Source organism: Pollachius pollachius (assembly GCF_949987615.1).
Source record: "Pollachius pollachius genome assembly, chromosome: 12".
In the NCBI taxonomy this organism is placed as follows: Eukaryota; Metazoa; Chordata; class Actinopteri; order Gadiformes; family Gadidae; genus Pollachius; species Pollachius pollachius.
In genome coordinates, this window is record NC_136945.1 from 16984742 (window position 1) to 17002400 (window position 17659).

At 47.9% G+C, this 17659-nt stretch overlaps 1 protein-coding gene across 2 annotated transcripts in view; it reads left to right on the top strand.

The window, feature by feature from the left end:
- The window catches only part of srgap3 (SLIT-ROBO Rho GTPase activating protein 3), a gene marked incomplete at its 3' end in the record, with an annotated part of 53374 nt that extends 39001 nt beyond the window's left edge, over nt 1-14373 (top strand). For both annotated transcript variants that reach the window (XM_079748436.1, XM_079748437.1), the window contains 12 exons: nt 2785-2812; nt 3952-4054; nt 5263-5323; nt 6028-6105; nt 6341-6475; nt 7551-7656; nt 8680-8907; nt 9701-9774; nt 11232-11412; nt 12268-12420; nt 13077-13392; nt 13906-14373. In XM_079748436.1, the coding sequence (XP_079604562.1) occupies nt 2785-2812; nt 3952-4054; nt 5263-5323; nt 6028-6105; nt 6341-6475; nt 7551-7656; nt 8680-8907; nt 9701-9774; nt 11232-11412; nt 12268-12420; nt 13077-13392; nt 13906-14373 (1931 nt within the window). The remainder of the gene's footprint in view (nt 1-2784; nt 2813-3951; nt 4055-5262; nt 5324-6027; nt 6106-6340; nt 6476-7550; nt 7657-8679; nt 8908-9700; nt 9775-11231; nt 11413-12267; nt 12421-13076; nt 13393-13905) is intronic.
- Nucleotides 14374-17659: the final 3286 nt, after the last annotated feature.

The following is a 17659-nucleotide window of genomic DNA, read 5'->3' on the forward strand; positions in this document are numbered from 1 at the left end:
GGGCGATGGAAGGAGAGAAAAAAACGTGTCCAGATGCCAAACCAGTCTACCAGTCGTTGTCAACATCCCGCCCCTCCCCCCAACCTTAACTCCACCCCTTCTCTGTGGACGTCCTGCTGGTGAGAGGGAGACATGGCGACCCTCACCCGGCTATGATGGAGGCACCAGGGAGGGGCTAGGATGAACCGGACTCCATTTCAGAGGCTAAAAATAATAGGAAAATCAACCCGCCACACACACACACACACACACACACACGCACATCTACACACACACACTCGCACGCATACACGAACGCATACATCTAAACACACATGCACAAACACACACATTAACACACATCCAAACACACACACACACACACACACACACACACACACACACACACCTACACAGACACACACACACACACACACACACACACCTCCCCCCAAGCCTCCCAAAGGGACCCTTGTCACGTCAGCCGTGAACAGTTCACGCCCAATCAATCAGGCCGGCCAGGGCCCAGGTCCGCTCCAGCATCTGCCCGGTGCGCCGGGGGGGGGGGTACCTCTATGGAGCGGCCTATCACATGCTCGCAGCTGGCGCCGCGCAGAACCGCACATGTGACGGCACCGCCACCAGCGCTACACGCGTGGGACGGTTCAGGCGCTCATGTTTTATTTACCAACAGACTCGCGCCTTCCTCCGTAATTACTTTAACGGCCCCCGGTGGGTTTCTTTCTTTTCTTTTTTTTTTCTCTTCTCTTTTCCACCCTTCCTGGCAAGAGGGCAGTCAGGCGTACCGCAATCCTCTCCCATTGCGTGTCAATGACTGGGGGGCCCCAGCTGGCCGTATTAGCGGGCAGGTTCAGGGTGTGTGTGGGGAGGATCTGAGTGTTTGTGCACGGGCCATATGGGGACCCCAGGTACCTCCCCTGCTTAAATTATTCATCTGATCCGTCGGACCTGCTCATTAGCTTCTTTACCCCGCACCCACTATAATGTCTGTGTGATTGGGTGTCTGATAGTGTGTGCATGTGTGTGTGCGCACGTGTGTGCACCTGCAATCGTGTCTATGCATATCCGTGTGTTACCGGGACGTACATGAATCAGTTTCATGATGAAGGCTATGGAAGGGAACAGCTCCCCCCTCCTCCATCTCATCTCGCTGCATAGATTAATAACCCCGCAATGTCAACTTGAACATCAGTCAATATGTTGTGTTGAGTCTGCCGTCATAGAAGACACATTGGTTCCTCTGATATGCAAACGCTTGCAAACCTTACCCAAGTGGAAAGCTGTTTCACATTAGTTACCCGCATTTATGTTTGGTTGTAGCTTTAATGCTCCTTGTTGTTGGGGTTGAATTAATTCATGTGGTTAAAAACTAGACCACAGTGGTGACGCACGTGCACGATTTGTTCAGTGCCTCGGAGACTAAACAACACATTGCATTTATGTCTCAAGTAAAGCAGTGTTGGAATACTGTGGTCCTGCTGTTGTTGTGGTACATAAAGACCACACACGCACACACGGGCACGCACACACACGCGCGCGCACACACACACACACACACACACACACACACACACACACACACAGACACAGAGACACACAGACCCAGGCGAACAAACACACACACATAGACAAACAAACAAACACACACACACACAGAGACACAGAGACACAGAGACACACAGACCCAGGCGAACAAACACACACACATAGACAAACAAGCAAACATACACACACACACACACACACACACAGAGACACAGAAACACAGAGACACACAGACCCAAGCGAACAAACACACACACATAGACAAACAAACAAACATACACACACACACAGACACACACAGAGACACAGAGACACAGAGACACACAGACCCAGGCGAACAAACACACACACATAGACAAACAAACAAACATGCACACACACACACACACACACAAAAACTCACACATCCCCAGCACCACCCACAGCCAGTGGTCCAGTCCCTGAGACACAAAGAGCCTCTCTCTCTCTCAGTACCAGTTCATGTCCTCCAGTTCTTTCTGTTAAATGACTTCTCTTTCTAAACGACTGGCACCCGAGCCTTCTCAGCGAACGCTACATTAGTCGCACGTCTGCTATCACCCGGATACCAGCTCAAGCCTGGGCTCCTAAACACATTATCACTCCCTCGGCTTCAACTCGGACTAGCTATGGGGTGTTTATTTTTCATTTCCAAAAGTGTGCGTGTGTGTGGTGGGGGGTTGGTGTGTGTTTGTGCGTGTGCGCGCGCGTGTGTGTGTGTGTGTGTGTGTGCTGGTGCACATGTGTGTTTTGTCAGGACAAAAGGCTCAATGAGCCGGAGCAGACATCGCTCAGTGTCACCAGTCTTGGATGACCCCCAACACACACACACACACACACACACACACACACACACACACACACACACACACACACACACACACACACACACACACTCCACACACACACACTCCATCTCTCCCAGCCAGCACTCTGTCTCCATCCCCCCCGTCCCTCTCTGTTCCCTGGGAGCGGGGGTCCCACAGGCCCCCTGAGGCTTCTAGGGCAGGAGCTGAATAGGATTTGGCCCCCAGAATACTTTCAGTGCTACTTCCTAACCCGGTTCCCAGAAGACCCATGCTGTCTTTGGTGGAAGCCTTTCAGTCACACCGCTGGACACAGAGTTTGAGTGCAGAACTCTGAAGCTGTGCGAAAATGTGCCCGGCAGAAAAGGCGGGAGATGGTTTGACGTTTCTGTTTTTTTTTCTGTTTCTGTCACAGGAGAGCGGGCTGAGTGCGGGACCACGAGGTAGGATATCCACGTGTTCATCAAAGCGTTTTATGACCGCTCAGCCACCGAGAACCACCCAATCAATTCAGCATATAAAAAACAGGCCTAGGGAATCCACTTTTCATGAGATATGCATATTGGGTCCCGGGTGCCCTTGTCCCACATAAATAAGCATTAAGTCAAAATGTTATATATTTACCATCCTTTTGTGCAAATACAAGATAACTAACATTTTCCGGGACCAGTATCGTTACACAAGTGACAAATTATCTCATTGTGTTCGTCTTACAATTATGGAAATACCTTCCAGAAGTAATTAATGTCGGTCAGGGATGTCAAGAGTGATTTCATCTGCATCTCTATTATCCTTAATGAAGATAATTCGTTTCAGTGGGTGGGTACGTGTGTGCGTGTATGTTAGTTATCTATACATGTGTGTGTGTGTGTGTGTGTGTGTGTGTGTGTGTGTGTGTGTGTGTGTTTCTGTGTTCTCGTTCATTGTGTGTCTAGTCCATCGCAAAGTGAATGGACAAAGAAAGAAGAAAGAAAAAACGTCCCTCCAGATAATAAATACTGCAGAGGCCAAATAATTGCCTTTATCTCGCTCACCGCACAGCCACGTCTTACGGAGCGCGTCGGTTGCTAGCGACGACCCATTTGTAGTAGCGCTTCCAATCAGCGGGCCGCTCTAGCTCGCGCTGCACATCAAACGATAGCTACCAGCTATGGATTGTTTTTTATGAACGCCGCAAATTGCATTTCAATAACAGGCATGAGCGGCTCGTTAACCCCGTCTTGTGTTTTAAATAAACCAAGCGCACCCCAGCCGTCGGGGACCAGACCCAGTAAGCACGCCGGGGGTCACCGAGAGGGCAGTTTCAGCACGTTTGAATAACACACACACGCACTACGTTATCCCAACATGGAGTTGTTTTCGTAAAAAAAAAAAAAAGAAAAGATGTCCAATTATTTACTATTTCCTGAAAAAGAAAAAAAACGTTCAATCCTCCTTCCTAACCAAAACAGGTTTCTACTTTTCCTATATTTTTTACACGGACACGGACCTCCAAGTGTTGCTGCCCGTTTCACAGAGTACGGTGGTGTGCGTGTTTTTCTATTTTTTCCCCCCCCCCCTTCCCCTCCCCTCCTCCCCTCAGGCCCCCCACCCTCCCCCCTAAACCACAGAAAATGCGGAAGCCTCGGCCTCACTCGCTGTGTAAGCACACGCTGTTTAACGGCAACATGGAGAGCTTCATCCAGGTACCCTGCCACCCTGCCACCCTGCCACGCCCCCCTCCGGTCACCGTGGCGTGGCACATAACTGAGCATCCCCCCCTCCCCTTCCTGCTGCAGTGCCGGAGGAAAAGGCATCCTCTCTCTTGCTCTTTACTCCCCCCCAACCCCCTTCTGCCGACTCCCCCCGTTGGTGACGGTATATAACATCTAATCCCTCTCTGCGTCCTTACTCCCCCCGGCTCGGTCGACGCACACAAGCAGTGGCTGCCAGCTGTGTGTGTCTCTCTCTCTCTCTCTCTCTCTCTCTCTCTCTCTCTCTCTCTCTCTCTCTCTCTCTCTCTCTCTCCATCTTTCTCTTGCTCACTCTTTCTCTTTCTTGCTTGCTCTCTCTCGCTGTCTCTCGCTCTCTTACTCCCTATGTCTCTCTTGCTCGCTATCTCTCTTCCTCTCTTGATTGCTCTCTCGCTGTCATACGCTCTCTCTCTCTCTCTCTCTCCTTCTCTCTCTCTGTCTCTCTATCTCTCTCTTTCCGTCCCTCCCCCCCTGTTCTCTGCACTCTACATGCTTTTAAGTGTTTTTCTGCCACCCTAAGAGAGCAGACAGGGACTGGGCCCTGGCTCTCCCCACCCCCCCTCTTTGCCTACAGTCCTCTGTGCTCACAGTCCTCTCTGGCGGCGTCCCGTCGCTGACAGTCTTCGCGCTTAAGTCTCTCCGCTAACACTCCGGAGGGCTCTGTCATCTGAGCTACCCCTCGCTTCTAGATAACTCTCTGCTGTCCTCCTCCCTCCCTCCCTTCCTCCCTCCCTCCCTCTGCTCTCCTTCTGCTTCTCTTTTCCTTCTGCTGCTTCCTGTCCCCAGAGGAAGAAGGAATGCCCGTGCCCGCATTCAGGTACTTCTGCTTGGGGGAGGGAACCGGTACTGCGCCCGATGGCTCCCTAACAGGAAAAGAAGCCCCCGTATTCATTGCGGGGATAATGCCTTTCCCTGATTGCTTTTAACAGCTGTTCTAATACGCTACACTAGTTATACTCTTGTTAAGAGTTGTGTCTTCTCTTAATTGGCTGTATCTGTTGTTTGACTGTAAGTCACTTTGGATCAATGTACTCCCCTGTCTTGACATGAGTTTGATGGCTTATAAAACGTAAAAAGAAACAGCCGATCGATTTGTATTGTATCGTCATTTTCAAATCAATATGTGAGCGTTTGCTTTGTTGTCGATTTCCCTGTTTTAGGATTCAGGGCAACCTATTCCGGTGGTTGTAGAGAGCTGTGTACGATACATCAATCTCTACGGTGAGTCCTCCTGAAACATCATTCATGATCTTCAACGTGGAAAGAAATGGAGCAGCGCATCCCTTAGCGAACTCAGCTCAGCTCCGTAAAAAAGAGTGACAAGGTGATCCTATTTCCGTAGACCGCCTCGGGCACAGAGTGTGACACGACCTGCCTTCTACCGGGGTGTCCCTCGGAGCTCCTAGCCAGCCTAGTCACCCATGATACAACAGGCCCGGTGCACACTGGAACCTTTGTAGAGTCCTGTTCGAGTACTGTCTAAGATTAGACAGTACACCGTGAATCCCCACCCCCCCACCATAGCTCCTCTCAGTCTGGCTGAAACATCTGCGTGTAGTTCAGTGCTCTCAGCCCGCAGCTCCCGGGCCCCTGAATCTGGACCTAATGAAACTCCAGAAAACTGATTAGGAGCGATATAACCGAAGCCATATGCCCCGGACCCTCAGTGTGGCCGGGCCCCCCTCTCCTGGAACAGAAAAAAAAAAGCATCTGCCTTCATAGCTAGATTACATTTCCTGCCCTCTCTCTCTCTCTCTCTCTCTCTCTCTCTCTCTCTCTCTCTCTCTCTCTCTCTCTCTCTCAGGCTTTAGTCTGTTAATGGAGGGGTCTTAGCGTCACCTCCACTGAGGTGTGCCTGTCATGACAACGGGGGGCTTCTATCATCTGGATTCTGATTGGTTGTCTCTTGTGTTGTCGTGCTTCAGGGCTGCAACAGCAGGGCATATTCCGGGTGCCCGGGTCACAGGTGGAGGTCAACGACATTAAAAACTCATTTGAGAGAGGTGAGTCATCGCTTGCCACTGTCGGTTGTTCTCTACAGATGGCTCAACGTTCATTTTGTTCCATTGTGTTCAGGCATAACTGCTCCCGCTCAAGCCCTCAAAAACCCTGAATGTAAATCCCCCCAGTTCCCTTGATCTTCTCGTTAGCCCAGTGTTGTGTTCATGTTTGATCTGTGTTCTGGGGTCTCAGCATAATTCACAACGGAGGGAACCTCTTCTCTGTTGCTCTCTTCAGGGGAAGATCCATTGGTGGACGACCAGAACGACCATGACATCAACTCGGTGGCGGGGGTCCTCAAGCTGTACTTCAGGGGTCTTGAGAACCCCATCTTTCCCAAGGAACGCTTCCTGGACCTCATCTCCACCATCAGTAAGTCCTTGTGGCAACCGGGCGTACCAGATAGAAACCAGCCAATCGCACAAACAAATTCTACACTGAGGCAGCAAGGTCGCAGTTCACCACACAGGAAGGGCTTCACCTTTGATCCTCTGTGAAACAGCAGTGCATGGAAACAATCTTCATCACCACCACAACCCATGGCGGTTACTAGAACTAGAACCTAACTGCAAGAGGAAAGTGTGTCACACATCAGAACACTGTGTGCTGTCAGAACACCACATAAACCATTTCTCTCTCTCTCTCTCTCTCTTGCTCTCTCGCTCTCTCTCTCTCTCTCTCTCTCTCTCTCTCTCTCTTATCTAAATGGCTCCCACTGGTGAGAGGTGGCCGTCTATTAAAGTGTCAAATAACTCTTTTCAACCATACTCCGTTACTTAGCTCTCTGTTGTAGATTCAGTTGATTGACGCCTCTGTCAGCTTTTCAACCACGCAATCATTATTTCAACGGTATCTCTGGCTCATGGTTGAGTGTGGCTTGTTGACAATCTCTCTTGATACTACACACAGAAAAAGAAAAATCTGTCACTTTTAATCTGCAATCTGGAGTTGAAGTCAAACCCAGCTGCTCTGTTTAATGGTACACGATTGCCAGCGTATTATAACTCAATTGGCTACCAAAATATTCGTTTTTTCCTTGAAAAATAATGAGTTTCTTTGGGTAAAAAAACTGTAGGAAGCAAAAGAATGCTAGTAACTGACAGTTTTGAAAATTAAACGACATACTTCATTAAGGAATCATTGTATGATTGCCACTTTCTCGGCCATCTCTCAGCACTTTTAAAACTAAAGTATTATTCTTGCTAACAAATGATTTATATTGATGCTCTCCATCTAGATGCAAGTTGTTATAATACCATGTTATTAAACTCACTCACAGACTGTGGAAATCAAACTGCTTGTGTCACAAGATATCGACCAATCGCTCGAGAAATTTTACACAGTGTAAAGGTGTGAGCGGCTCCCATGATGCAGCATGCTCCCGTAGTAACAGAGGCGGTTGCTTGGCGCAGTACTGAGTCTGGGCTGTGTTGTCGTTGTGTTCCAGAGCTGGAGTCTGGCACGGAGCGAGCGCACCACATCCAGCAGATTGTCGTCACGCTCCCTCGCACCATCATCATCGTCATGAGATACCTGTTCTCGTTCCTCAACCAGTGAGTCTGCTCTTCATCTGTTCAGAAGTACACATGAAAAAAAACAACTGATATGCGTTACCTGGAACGACACAGCAGAGCTCTTGAATACATTTGAGCGAACCGCGTGTTTCAATCTCTGTTTAACAACAAAATACGACCACTCCAAAATAGCCCCATTCAAATTAAACCGACACAACTAAAAGTAGATCTGGGTCTGTGTGTTACTAGATCCGTCCCAAGTGCTTTTAAAAGTAATTCACGGGGGAGGCCGGGGAAGTCATTTGTCTGTAGTAGTAGTATACCTGTCCCCCTTTTACGAGAGCCTATTCCTTCTGACTTTACTGGGTTCCCCTGCAGAAAGAGGGGGCCGTGAATCCACGTCTTAAGTTTGAGCTGGTGCTGCTCTAATGCCGCTTCATGTTGGATGTCTTCCAGCTGTGGCTTTAACTGCGTTACCTCACCTTATTATGGACGGGGGGCGGCCCGTCCATAACGCCTCCTCCTTCCGATGACCCGTCCGACTCACAGACACCCTGTGGGGCTGTGCGCAGGGTGCTCTGGGGATGTGACCTTCTCCGTTCCTCGCTTTAGTTTGGCTGTAAGGCTGCGATCCGTTTGAACCTGGAGGTCGGAACTATTAAGTTCCTCGTCTGGAATTCCGGCTGGAACACTCCGCTGTAGTCGGATTTCTCTCCCGAAAGTCGGATAACCTTAAAACGCTGACCTCGGGGTCAAAGACGGCTGCTCCGTGCATCGAGAGGAGCGAAAGCTGGAGTATAATACTCAAGCACAATCACACAAGAGGGAAACTAAAGTGTATCAGCACGACGTTGATGGCTACGATACGATAAGACGTAGCTTTTGAAAGAAGTGCCTACTTCTATCGAAAATACCAGATAGTACATCACCATTGGATGCGGTCCAGCTGATTGGACGACAAAGGCTACCAATCAAAACACCTAAAAGAGTATTTAGAACCTGTGGTTGTTTAAAGTCCCAGCCGTTGAGCCCACACTGCCCCACGTCCCTGTCCCCCCCTAGTCTGTCCCAGTACAGCGACGAGAACATGATGGACCCCTACAACATCGCCATCTGCTTCGGGCCCACCCTGATGCCCATCCCCGACGGCCAGGACCCCGTGCTCTGCCAGGCGCAGGTCAACGAGGTCATCAAAACCATCATCGTCCACACCGAGGTCATCTTCCCGAGCCACCGGGAGCTGGAGGGCCCGGTCTACGAGAAGTGCATGAGCGGGGGGGAGGAGTACTGGTGAGTGGAGGGCACCTCTACTTGAGCCCCGATGGCGTGAGTATCATGGCGGTTCTTTTTGACACGCTAATGCCTGCTGCTGAAATATATATGAAGCCGTTTCTAGACGGACTGCTAGGTTATAGGAAGAGACGTGCACAGGGGGGTGTGGCTACACTGCCCTCCTTGCCCTCATTGGCTGAAGAAAAAATGTTGCTTTGTTTTTAACTTTTATAATAATAGTTGTATTGTTGCAGTTGTTTCTACTTCGGATGTGGTTCATTTTAGGAATATCATTTAAAATATAATGAATCGATTCAACTAAATAAATGTTCGAAACACCCTGGTTTTACGTTTGATATGCGGTTACACGGATACTGTAAATCTATTAATCTAACGGCGGGGACATGAGGGCTGAGATTACTATTTATTTTTGAAACAGTCTTCAGTATTTGCGATTTAAAGGAATCACTGCATCTAAAGGGCCTAGGCTACTGCAGGCCTTTTGAACAAACTGCTTTGATAAGACATGGAGACATATCCTGAGTGACTCCAGGGTAAATAACAGCCATATGACGGATCACCAGCGGGGGGGTGGGGGGGGCATGATGTAATACATAAACACATCAACTATAAAAACATGATTCATCACTGTATTCCTTTCTTGTTTTATCTGATTGATACATCCACATCAGAGGGCGGCCTGATCTGACCAAATATTTAAATTGAAACCAAATACATTCTGCATTGAGAGACACGTTTTCTTTTGAATCATGTGGTCCTAACCCTTATCGCTTGGGTTCTCCTCCTGCAGTGACAGCCCTCACAGTGAGCCAGGCACCATCGACGAGGCCGACAACGGAACCGAACCACCCACCAGCGACGAAGGTCTGATCTCTCTCTAGCCGTCATCTAATCATGTAGCCCCTTTAGCAGGCCCAGTCTGGGTTCTCAGTACCCCAGTAGTACAACACAGAGTCTCACCAGTACTGTTGGACACCCAATGTTTGCTGTATTCACTCCTGCTCGAGATGGCGTCATGCGTCGCGTGAGTGCTCTAGTCTAGACGAGACAGGGATATGAACGCTGTCCTACAGCTAACTTCTGGTGAAACTGGGCTGATTATGATGCAATTATAAACCTGGAGACGGGCAGACGTACTCCACTGCGCCAAATGGAAATACACATCAAGGGACAACATGGTACATTTTTCCTATGCGATCCAAAGTGTACTTTCAATCAATAGTTTATAGGCTGGTGCTTATATCACGCTGCATAACATGAGGGTTGTAATTTAAATGTCAGACAACTTGGTAAGCTCTGACAGTGTTGACCGACCCCTGTTCCTGGAGTGCCTTTAACCTGGTGTTTGTTTGAACTGGTCCTGAGTGCAAGATGCACTGCCCTTTTCAATATCACAACCCCCCTATCTCTCTTCTAGTCCCCAGCCTCTCTCTTCTCTTATTTGAAAGGCTCAACAAAAGGTCCATACATATATCCCACTACACAGGGCAGAGAGTACTGAGCATTGAAGTGTCTGATGACCGTCTTCCACCCGACTTAAGAAGCAGCCATATTAAGGAGGAAACTGAAAATAATGATGAGCCATATTTTCGCGGTAGAAGCTAAAGTTTGTGCGACAGGAAATGTTATTAGTATAACTCTCTTGGTTATGCTCTCTGTTCTTGGCTCTTTCAAGTGCATCTCTAAATGAAACCCACAAGGCTTTGTTTTAGTTCAGAGACACACTCATGCTGAGAGCATGTTCATACCATCCATTAAATCATAATGTGGTTAACCCTGTCTGACCCCTGCTGGTGAGCCAGCAGAATCACACCTGGCCCAGGCTTGGAAGTGTGAAGCCCTTGGACTTGTTAATGTTCATCTCAACAAGGTGGTGTTACTATAAACACCTTTTAATCCAGATCACAGGTTTTTTTCTGTTATTTTTTAACGATAGTGTCTCGTTGAGTTTCTGTAATCGGCTTAGTGAATAAAATATAACATTTGACGGGAAACCTTTTTGAAGCATGTGCCAAAGGTACATGTATATCTGATGTTTAAAAATGGCTGCATCGGGGAATAAATAGCGCATTCCTGTCTAATGGCTGCCTAATAAACCCTTGATTTAATTTCTGACTAAATCATCTGTCGTTCCCTCAGCCGCCCCTCTGCATAAAGCTCTGTTTAATAGAATCTCACGTAGGACTTTGGGGGGGATTTAAGGGATTTGATCGCTCTCCCATGATTGGCTGAACCAAACTACTATTTCATTAGCTATACAGCGCCTCAGCCGTACTTCATGTATGTGTCTCATCCTCCGTGTTCATCCAACGCTTCTACAGAGATCGAGCAGATCGAGGCCATCGCCAAGTTTGACTACGTGGGCCGCAGTCCCCGCGAGCTGTCCTTCAAGAAGGGGGCGTCCCTCCTGCTGTACCACCGGGCCTCCCAGGACTGGTGGGAGGGCCGGCACAACGGCGTGGACGGCCTCATCCCACACCAGTACATCGTGGTGCAGGACATGTGAGTTACTGAGCAACCCCTGGTTCCTCAACCTCCCAACCCACAAGGCTGCTTTTAAAGTCGGGGACTTTAAAAACAGACTTCGGCAGTACGCAGCAATGCACGACCGGTCTTGACCGGTCTAGCCTCGCTGTCCGGGCGGTGGTCCAAACTAGGGGATGGGACTAAAGGCCGATTATCTGAGCTAGTATCAGCCGGGTTTGTCGTCTGGTTGGAAGGAAGCCTTTGGATCCTTTGATTCGTTGGAGAATTGGGAGGAGATTGCTAATGTTTTCAGGATTCTTTTGAGCAATGTACCATTGAGTCTTGTTGGTGGAAGATACTTTGTGTAACCAGTCAATGGAGTTTGGAAAAGAGTTGTTTGATAACAGGTTTTTGTATTTGGAATTAGATTTGGAATTTGGTATCTGTCATTTGTACGGAAAGAAAACATAATTCCTCCCGTTAGTCTCATTTTCTACCTTCAGTTCGAGTAAATAGCAAGAGACACCTCATTGTGAGAGGGTTATTTGTGTTTTGACAGCTAATTTGTCGAGTATGTCGTAAAACTTTGAGTGCTACTTTTGCTTTATGTTTTTTATGCAGACGCAGTTTTTGTGTCTGCACGGATGCTCATTAAAATTGAAAAACAGTTATGTTGCTAATAACTGTCCATCCATAAATTCAGATTTTACCATCATAATAGTGTGTTCCAATTACCCAGTACAACAGTCCATTATTTTTATTTATATATATATATATATATATATATTGTTTATTAGTAAGTTTTAGTTTTAAAGGAATGGACACTAATTGGATGCATCAGTGCCGGTGTGGGTCTGATACTGTTGGGTTTGTTGGTCTGCCTCCTCCCAGGGACGACGCCTTCTCCGACAACCTGAGCCAGAAGGCGGACAGCGAGGCCAGCAGCGGACCCCTGCTGGCCGACGACAAGAGCTCCTCCAAGAACGGCGCCCACTCCCCCAGTGAGCAGTCCCCCGAATACAACTTTGGAGGGATGATGGGGAGGTATGGTATACTACCGTTACTTAAAGCTCAGGGCCCGGGTCCACTTAAACCAAAATCAAAAGCAAAGCAAGGCCGATCATATTTGTCAGTGTTTCTGACTCAATGTACGGCCGGGTGATTCAGGTTAATAATCTCTTGGCATTTTCAGAAAAGCAATGCTGTCGTCCCTGTTGCTTTTATCTTGACACCACGTCACTTTTATATGTGATTATATGTGATTTCATGTGCGAAAAGAGGAGGTTGTTTCCTATTAATGATAGACTCTGGAGTCAGTGACTGTAACAAAACCGTAATGTTTGTCTCTGCATATGCCGCCGCTTTTCACTCACGGATTTATAATAAAAACCTGTGCATACTTTCCGCGCTCCACGACGTACCAAAGCAGAGACACGCAGGCGCGGAAAGTATGAATCCGGCTTAGGAATTTATAACTAGCATGCTGCGCTAGGAGATAAGGGGCTCACATGGCTAGTTGTCATGGAAACAGTCAACAAACAACGGAAATGTAGCGGAATTATTTATTTATATTTTCATTGTGGAAAAAAGACTGTGGACACGGTCCCTTACACGTTGCACTAGTCTATTGTTGTGGCTGTTGTTGTTGTTGTTGTTGTTGTTGTTGTTGTTGTTGACCCGTCGTGACCTGTCCTCCGCAGGGTGAGGTTACGCTCCGACAGCGCCGCCCTCCCGAGGCAGCGGGGTGGCCCGGACACCCAGAGCCCCACCCGGGGGGCCGACACCCCGCCCAGGGCCGCCGCCTGCCCCAGCAGCCCCCACAAGGTGGCCCTCCACAAGGGCCGCGTTGACAGCCCCGAGAAGAGGCGCCTGGGGACCTTCGGCAGCGCGGGCAGCATCAACTACCCCGAGAGGAAGGCCTACCCCGAGGGACACCCGCTGAGGCCCGTCCCGGGGAACACCCGCCACAGCAGCCTGGGGGACCACAAGGGCCTGGAGACGGACGCCCTGGCCGAGGTGCCTGGCTGCCTGGCTGTCTTGTGGTGTATATGTTGCGGTGTCTGTCCTTCTGTTGGTCTTACTGTCTGTCTGTCTTGTCGTGTCTGTCTCTCCGTCTCTTGTCTCTCTGTCTGTCCGTCTCTTGTCTCTCTGTCTTGTCTGATTTGTCTGTCGTTTCTGTCTGTCTCTTGTCTCTCTGCCTGTCTGTTTTGTCTTGTCTGTCTGTCTGTCTGTCTGTCTGTACGTCCGTCCGTCTGTCTATCTTGTTGTGTCTGTCCGTCTCTTGTCTCTCTCTGTCTGTTGGATATCAAGTAATACCAACTTCCCTTAAGTCAACTTCCCTTAAGCTGAGACAACACAATATCAATTGCAACCACTGGAATAGTTAAAAAACTAGTATCAGCATTCTGTTAATAGCTAGTAACCAGGTCAAATCTGTGACTTTATATGTGACACCTGATGGGAAACAGTTCCCCCCTCGTACCCTGTCTCTGACGGCCGTGTCTCCCCCCCCCCCCCCCCCTCCCCCAGGACATCGAGAAGACCATGAACACGGCGCTGCACGAGCTGCGGGAGCTGGAGCGCCAAAACGCCGCCAAGCAGGCCCCCGACGTGGTGCTGGACACGCTGCTGGAGCCCGCCAAGGGCCCGGCCCCGGGGCCCGGCTCGGAGCCCGGCAGCCCGCTGCACACCATGGTGATCCGCGACCCGGACGCCGCCATGCGGCGCAGCAGCAGCTCTACCTCCGAGATGATGTCCACCTTCAAGCCCTCCTCCTTCTCCGCCCGGATGGCCGGCGCCCAGCTGCGCCCGCCGCCCGCCCGCCCCGCCCGGCCCCCACCCACCACGCACCGCTCCAGCAGCTCGGGGTCGTCGGGGGTGGGAAGCCCCGCCGTCACCCCCACCGAGAAGATGCTGTTCCCCAGCCCGGCCGCCGCCGCCGTCGCCGCCGCCGCCGCGGGTGTGCACGAGGCCGGGGATAAGTCGGGCACCATGTAGCGGGGGGGGGGGGGGGGGGGGGTGGTGTGAGGAGGAGGGGTAGGGGAGGGTGGAGGACGGGAGGAGGAGGGGATGCATGCGGAAATGGGTTTCGATGGTAAAAAAGAAAAAAGCAGGCCGGTTGAGGATTGTTTCCTGGTTTGTTTGTGCGTGCGCGTGTGTGCTCATGCGTGCGCGCGTGTGCTCTCACGTGCGCGTGGGTGCGCACGTGTGTGACTTGATTAATGAATTCACAAAGGTCCTTGAGCGAGCCTGTGTTTCCATGGTGATGAAAGAGTTGGAGAATCTGGCAAGGATTGACGGCAACTGAGTCAAACGTAAACCACGGAAGCGAAGCGCTTTTTAAGTTTTACCTCACGATATAGGATAAGAAAAAGAAAACTAAAGTTTGTGGCCGTGTTCTCTTTTCAGAGATACATTGAAGGCAATACGTGTGTACAGTTTTGGTATTAGTGTTCTATGGTTTATATTGGTGATGTTTCAGTCACTGCTGATGTAGGTGTTAAGGATCTTGTCTCGGAGAGTCAGATATAAGCGGCAACAGGCCACCATTAGGCTGTAAATAAAATAAAAAGATACTTGAAGTTGTGTTCTGTTTGTATTATAAAGTATTGGATGTTTAGGGGACTTATAAGAGAACATTGTATGATTTTTGTTTTTTGGGAACACCCCAAAGGAGACCGTTAGAATATCATGGCGTAGGATGCCTTTAACATTGCTCTTTCCAGTGGGCAAAGTTAGCATTAGTCGTGATGAACTGAAGTTGTCTAAACTCTCTCCGACATGTATTCACATCTGTTCGAACCGTATTTCTTCGTCAATGCCTTCCCTCTCTTTTAGATTAGCGAATTGTTTATACCCCTGCCTTGCCTCAACGCAAACGCAGCTCTGCAGGTATAATGGGAGCTTCCTGAATGGACAGTGGTCTTTCACCTAGATACTCTTAAGCCAGTTCACACACACCGCATGACTCAGTCCACAATGAAGATAGCGTTTAACACAGTTGGGAATATTTGATTGTGCTAATTATGCACATGCCAGGGGGAGGCCTGTCATCAGATAGGCTACTGGTATAATTTTGGCAACCTAATTGGGGCAACGTCGGTCTCCTTTGAAGTTGTTGTCACTACTGCCATAGATGGAGAGATTCACACAGGGTGGCCGCGATGATTACTGTGCATTTTCAGTCGTCTGGGTGAGGATGAGTTGAAAAAAAAAGAAAATCATCGTCCCCCACTTTTATGTTTCTTGACTTGGTCTTTCAGGAAATGTGTTAGAAAACTAATCTCATGCTATGAAGTATTTGCTGAGGAAATCTGTTAGAGAGAAAAAAAAAAAAAAAGCACACGTATTTGTAAATAATGTGTTGTAATCTTGTAGAGATCAATGCTTAGCAGGGATTTACATCAACGGGATTGTTGTAAATGTGTCAAACTTCAAACCACACAATAGGATCTTTATCATTTCCTAAAGCTGAAGCGTACAAAGTCCATCGACTGTTTCTACTTTGCATTGTCCACGTTGTTTAGCTGTAGACACACCGGTGATGCTCAACAGTGTTCCAACATAACGTCCATTGCTAATTAATCCTTACCAAAACAATTTTGAAAGACTTGCCCACATTTCACATCAAATGCAATAAAGGATCTTTTAAAAATCGATTAAAATCTCAAATAATCTCAAATGATTCATTAGAAAAAAGATCGGAAATCCAACGTGTAGCCTGTGAAGTTCCCTCGTAATGTTGTTCTCTTTACTATACGCATACTAGGCTTGATGCGACTGACTGTAGCCTACTCGTCTGTATTAGTTGATATAGACGCACTCTAGTAGTAACTCACTCCCTTTCATGTAGGGGAATAATATGACTTATATTTCAAATATCTGTACTCTTCTGTATCTCTGCGATCGTCCAGAAACTACGTATTTAGCATCCCAAAGAACGTGCATGTTTTTGCGGTGTATTGTCTGACGAGTTAAACAATAGCTGTGTGTGGTGCCTTGTAGGTTTGGTCAAATGCACAAATACTTATACTTTCCTTTTTGAGGAAACAACAAAGCCCTGTGTCAAGATCACAAGTGACTCAACGAAAAAAGGAAAACATTTAAACCTCATGTAAAAGTTGAACAACTGCTGAACTCAAATAAGCTTGGACTTTAGCATGAATATTAAACACTGATTCAAATTTTATAATTAGTCCTCTAAGCTGCTTTTCCTGGTTCAAAACTGGAATTCTTTGCTTGCATCTGAATTTATTTTTTATATGCCATAGACAGAATATCCATCCATGTTCTGGATTTCTTAGGGACAGAGTAGGTAACGGTGACCAACGCCTAACATAGCCATAAAACAGTGCACTCATACCCTCTGCTGGCTGCTAGTGGTATTGCTTCTATCTATCTCTGGGCATTATAACATTCATCTTATGATACTCATATTGATAAACTGATGCAATCAAACAAAAAGTGTGATGTTGCGACTGTGAATATCACATTGACAATTTTGCAATAATTGTTCCAGTTTATCACCTATATGATTGTAGATTTCTTTGTTTTTGATGTTTTTGCATCTTTTGTTAATTTATAAACCCTTTGTACAAGAGGAGTAAACCATTTTAAAGTGCCTTTTGTGCACATCATCGTTTTTTTATTGTACTTTTTAAATTCAATTTTAACTGCAAGATGTTTGTCTTAAAACAGTTGTCCCGTTTGGTAAAACTTAAATTCTTTCATTTTTCCTTTTTCCGTGCTCTTAGACTAAAAATAAATTAACACACACACACACACACACACACACACACACACACACACACACACACACACACACACACACACACACACACACACACACACACACACACACACACACACACACACACACGCGCACGCACGCACACGTATCAGGAATGCATTGGAAATGTCATACCTCTAATTGCTGTACAAGGAAGGATTATGAGTGACTGCTATATGCTGTTGAATGGCTAAAAGGTGACCACGATGAAGACTACTGTACACTGATTCAGTTCAGTCAAATCTCAGAATAGTTGAAAGAGGAGGGGTCTCTTACTTGTGAAATGCCTGTACTGTGTTTAATCTGTGAACTCTTATGATTTAGCTCCCTCCTGCCTCCACATGAGGTGTTCCAGTTATGCTGGCGAGTATGGTAACATCACAACTGATGATTATGAAATGATGAACCTCTTTATTGCACGGTTTTGTATAGGACACCGGGCGCAGTGTCCACTCATTTGCTAATGTGATGTTCAGATGACTAGTTCTTCATTAT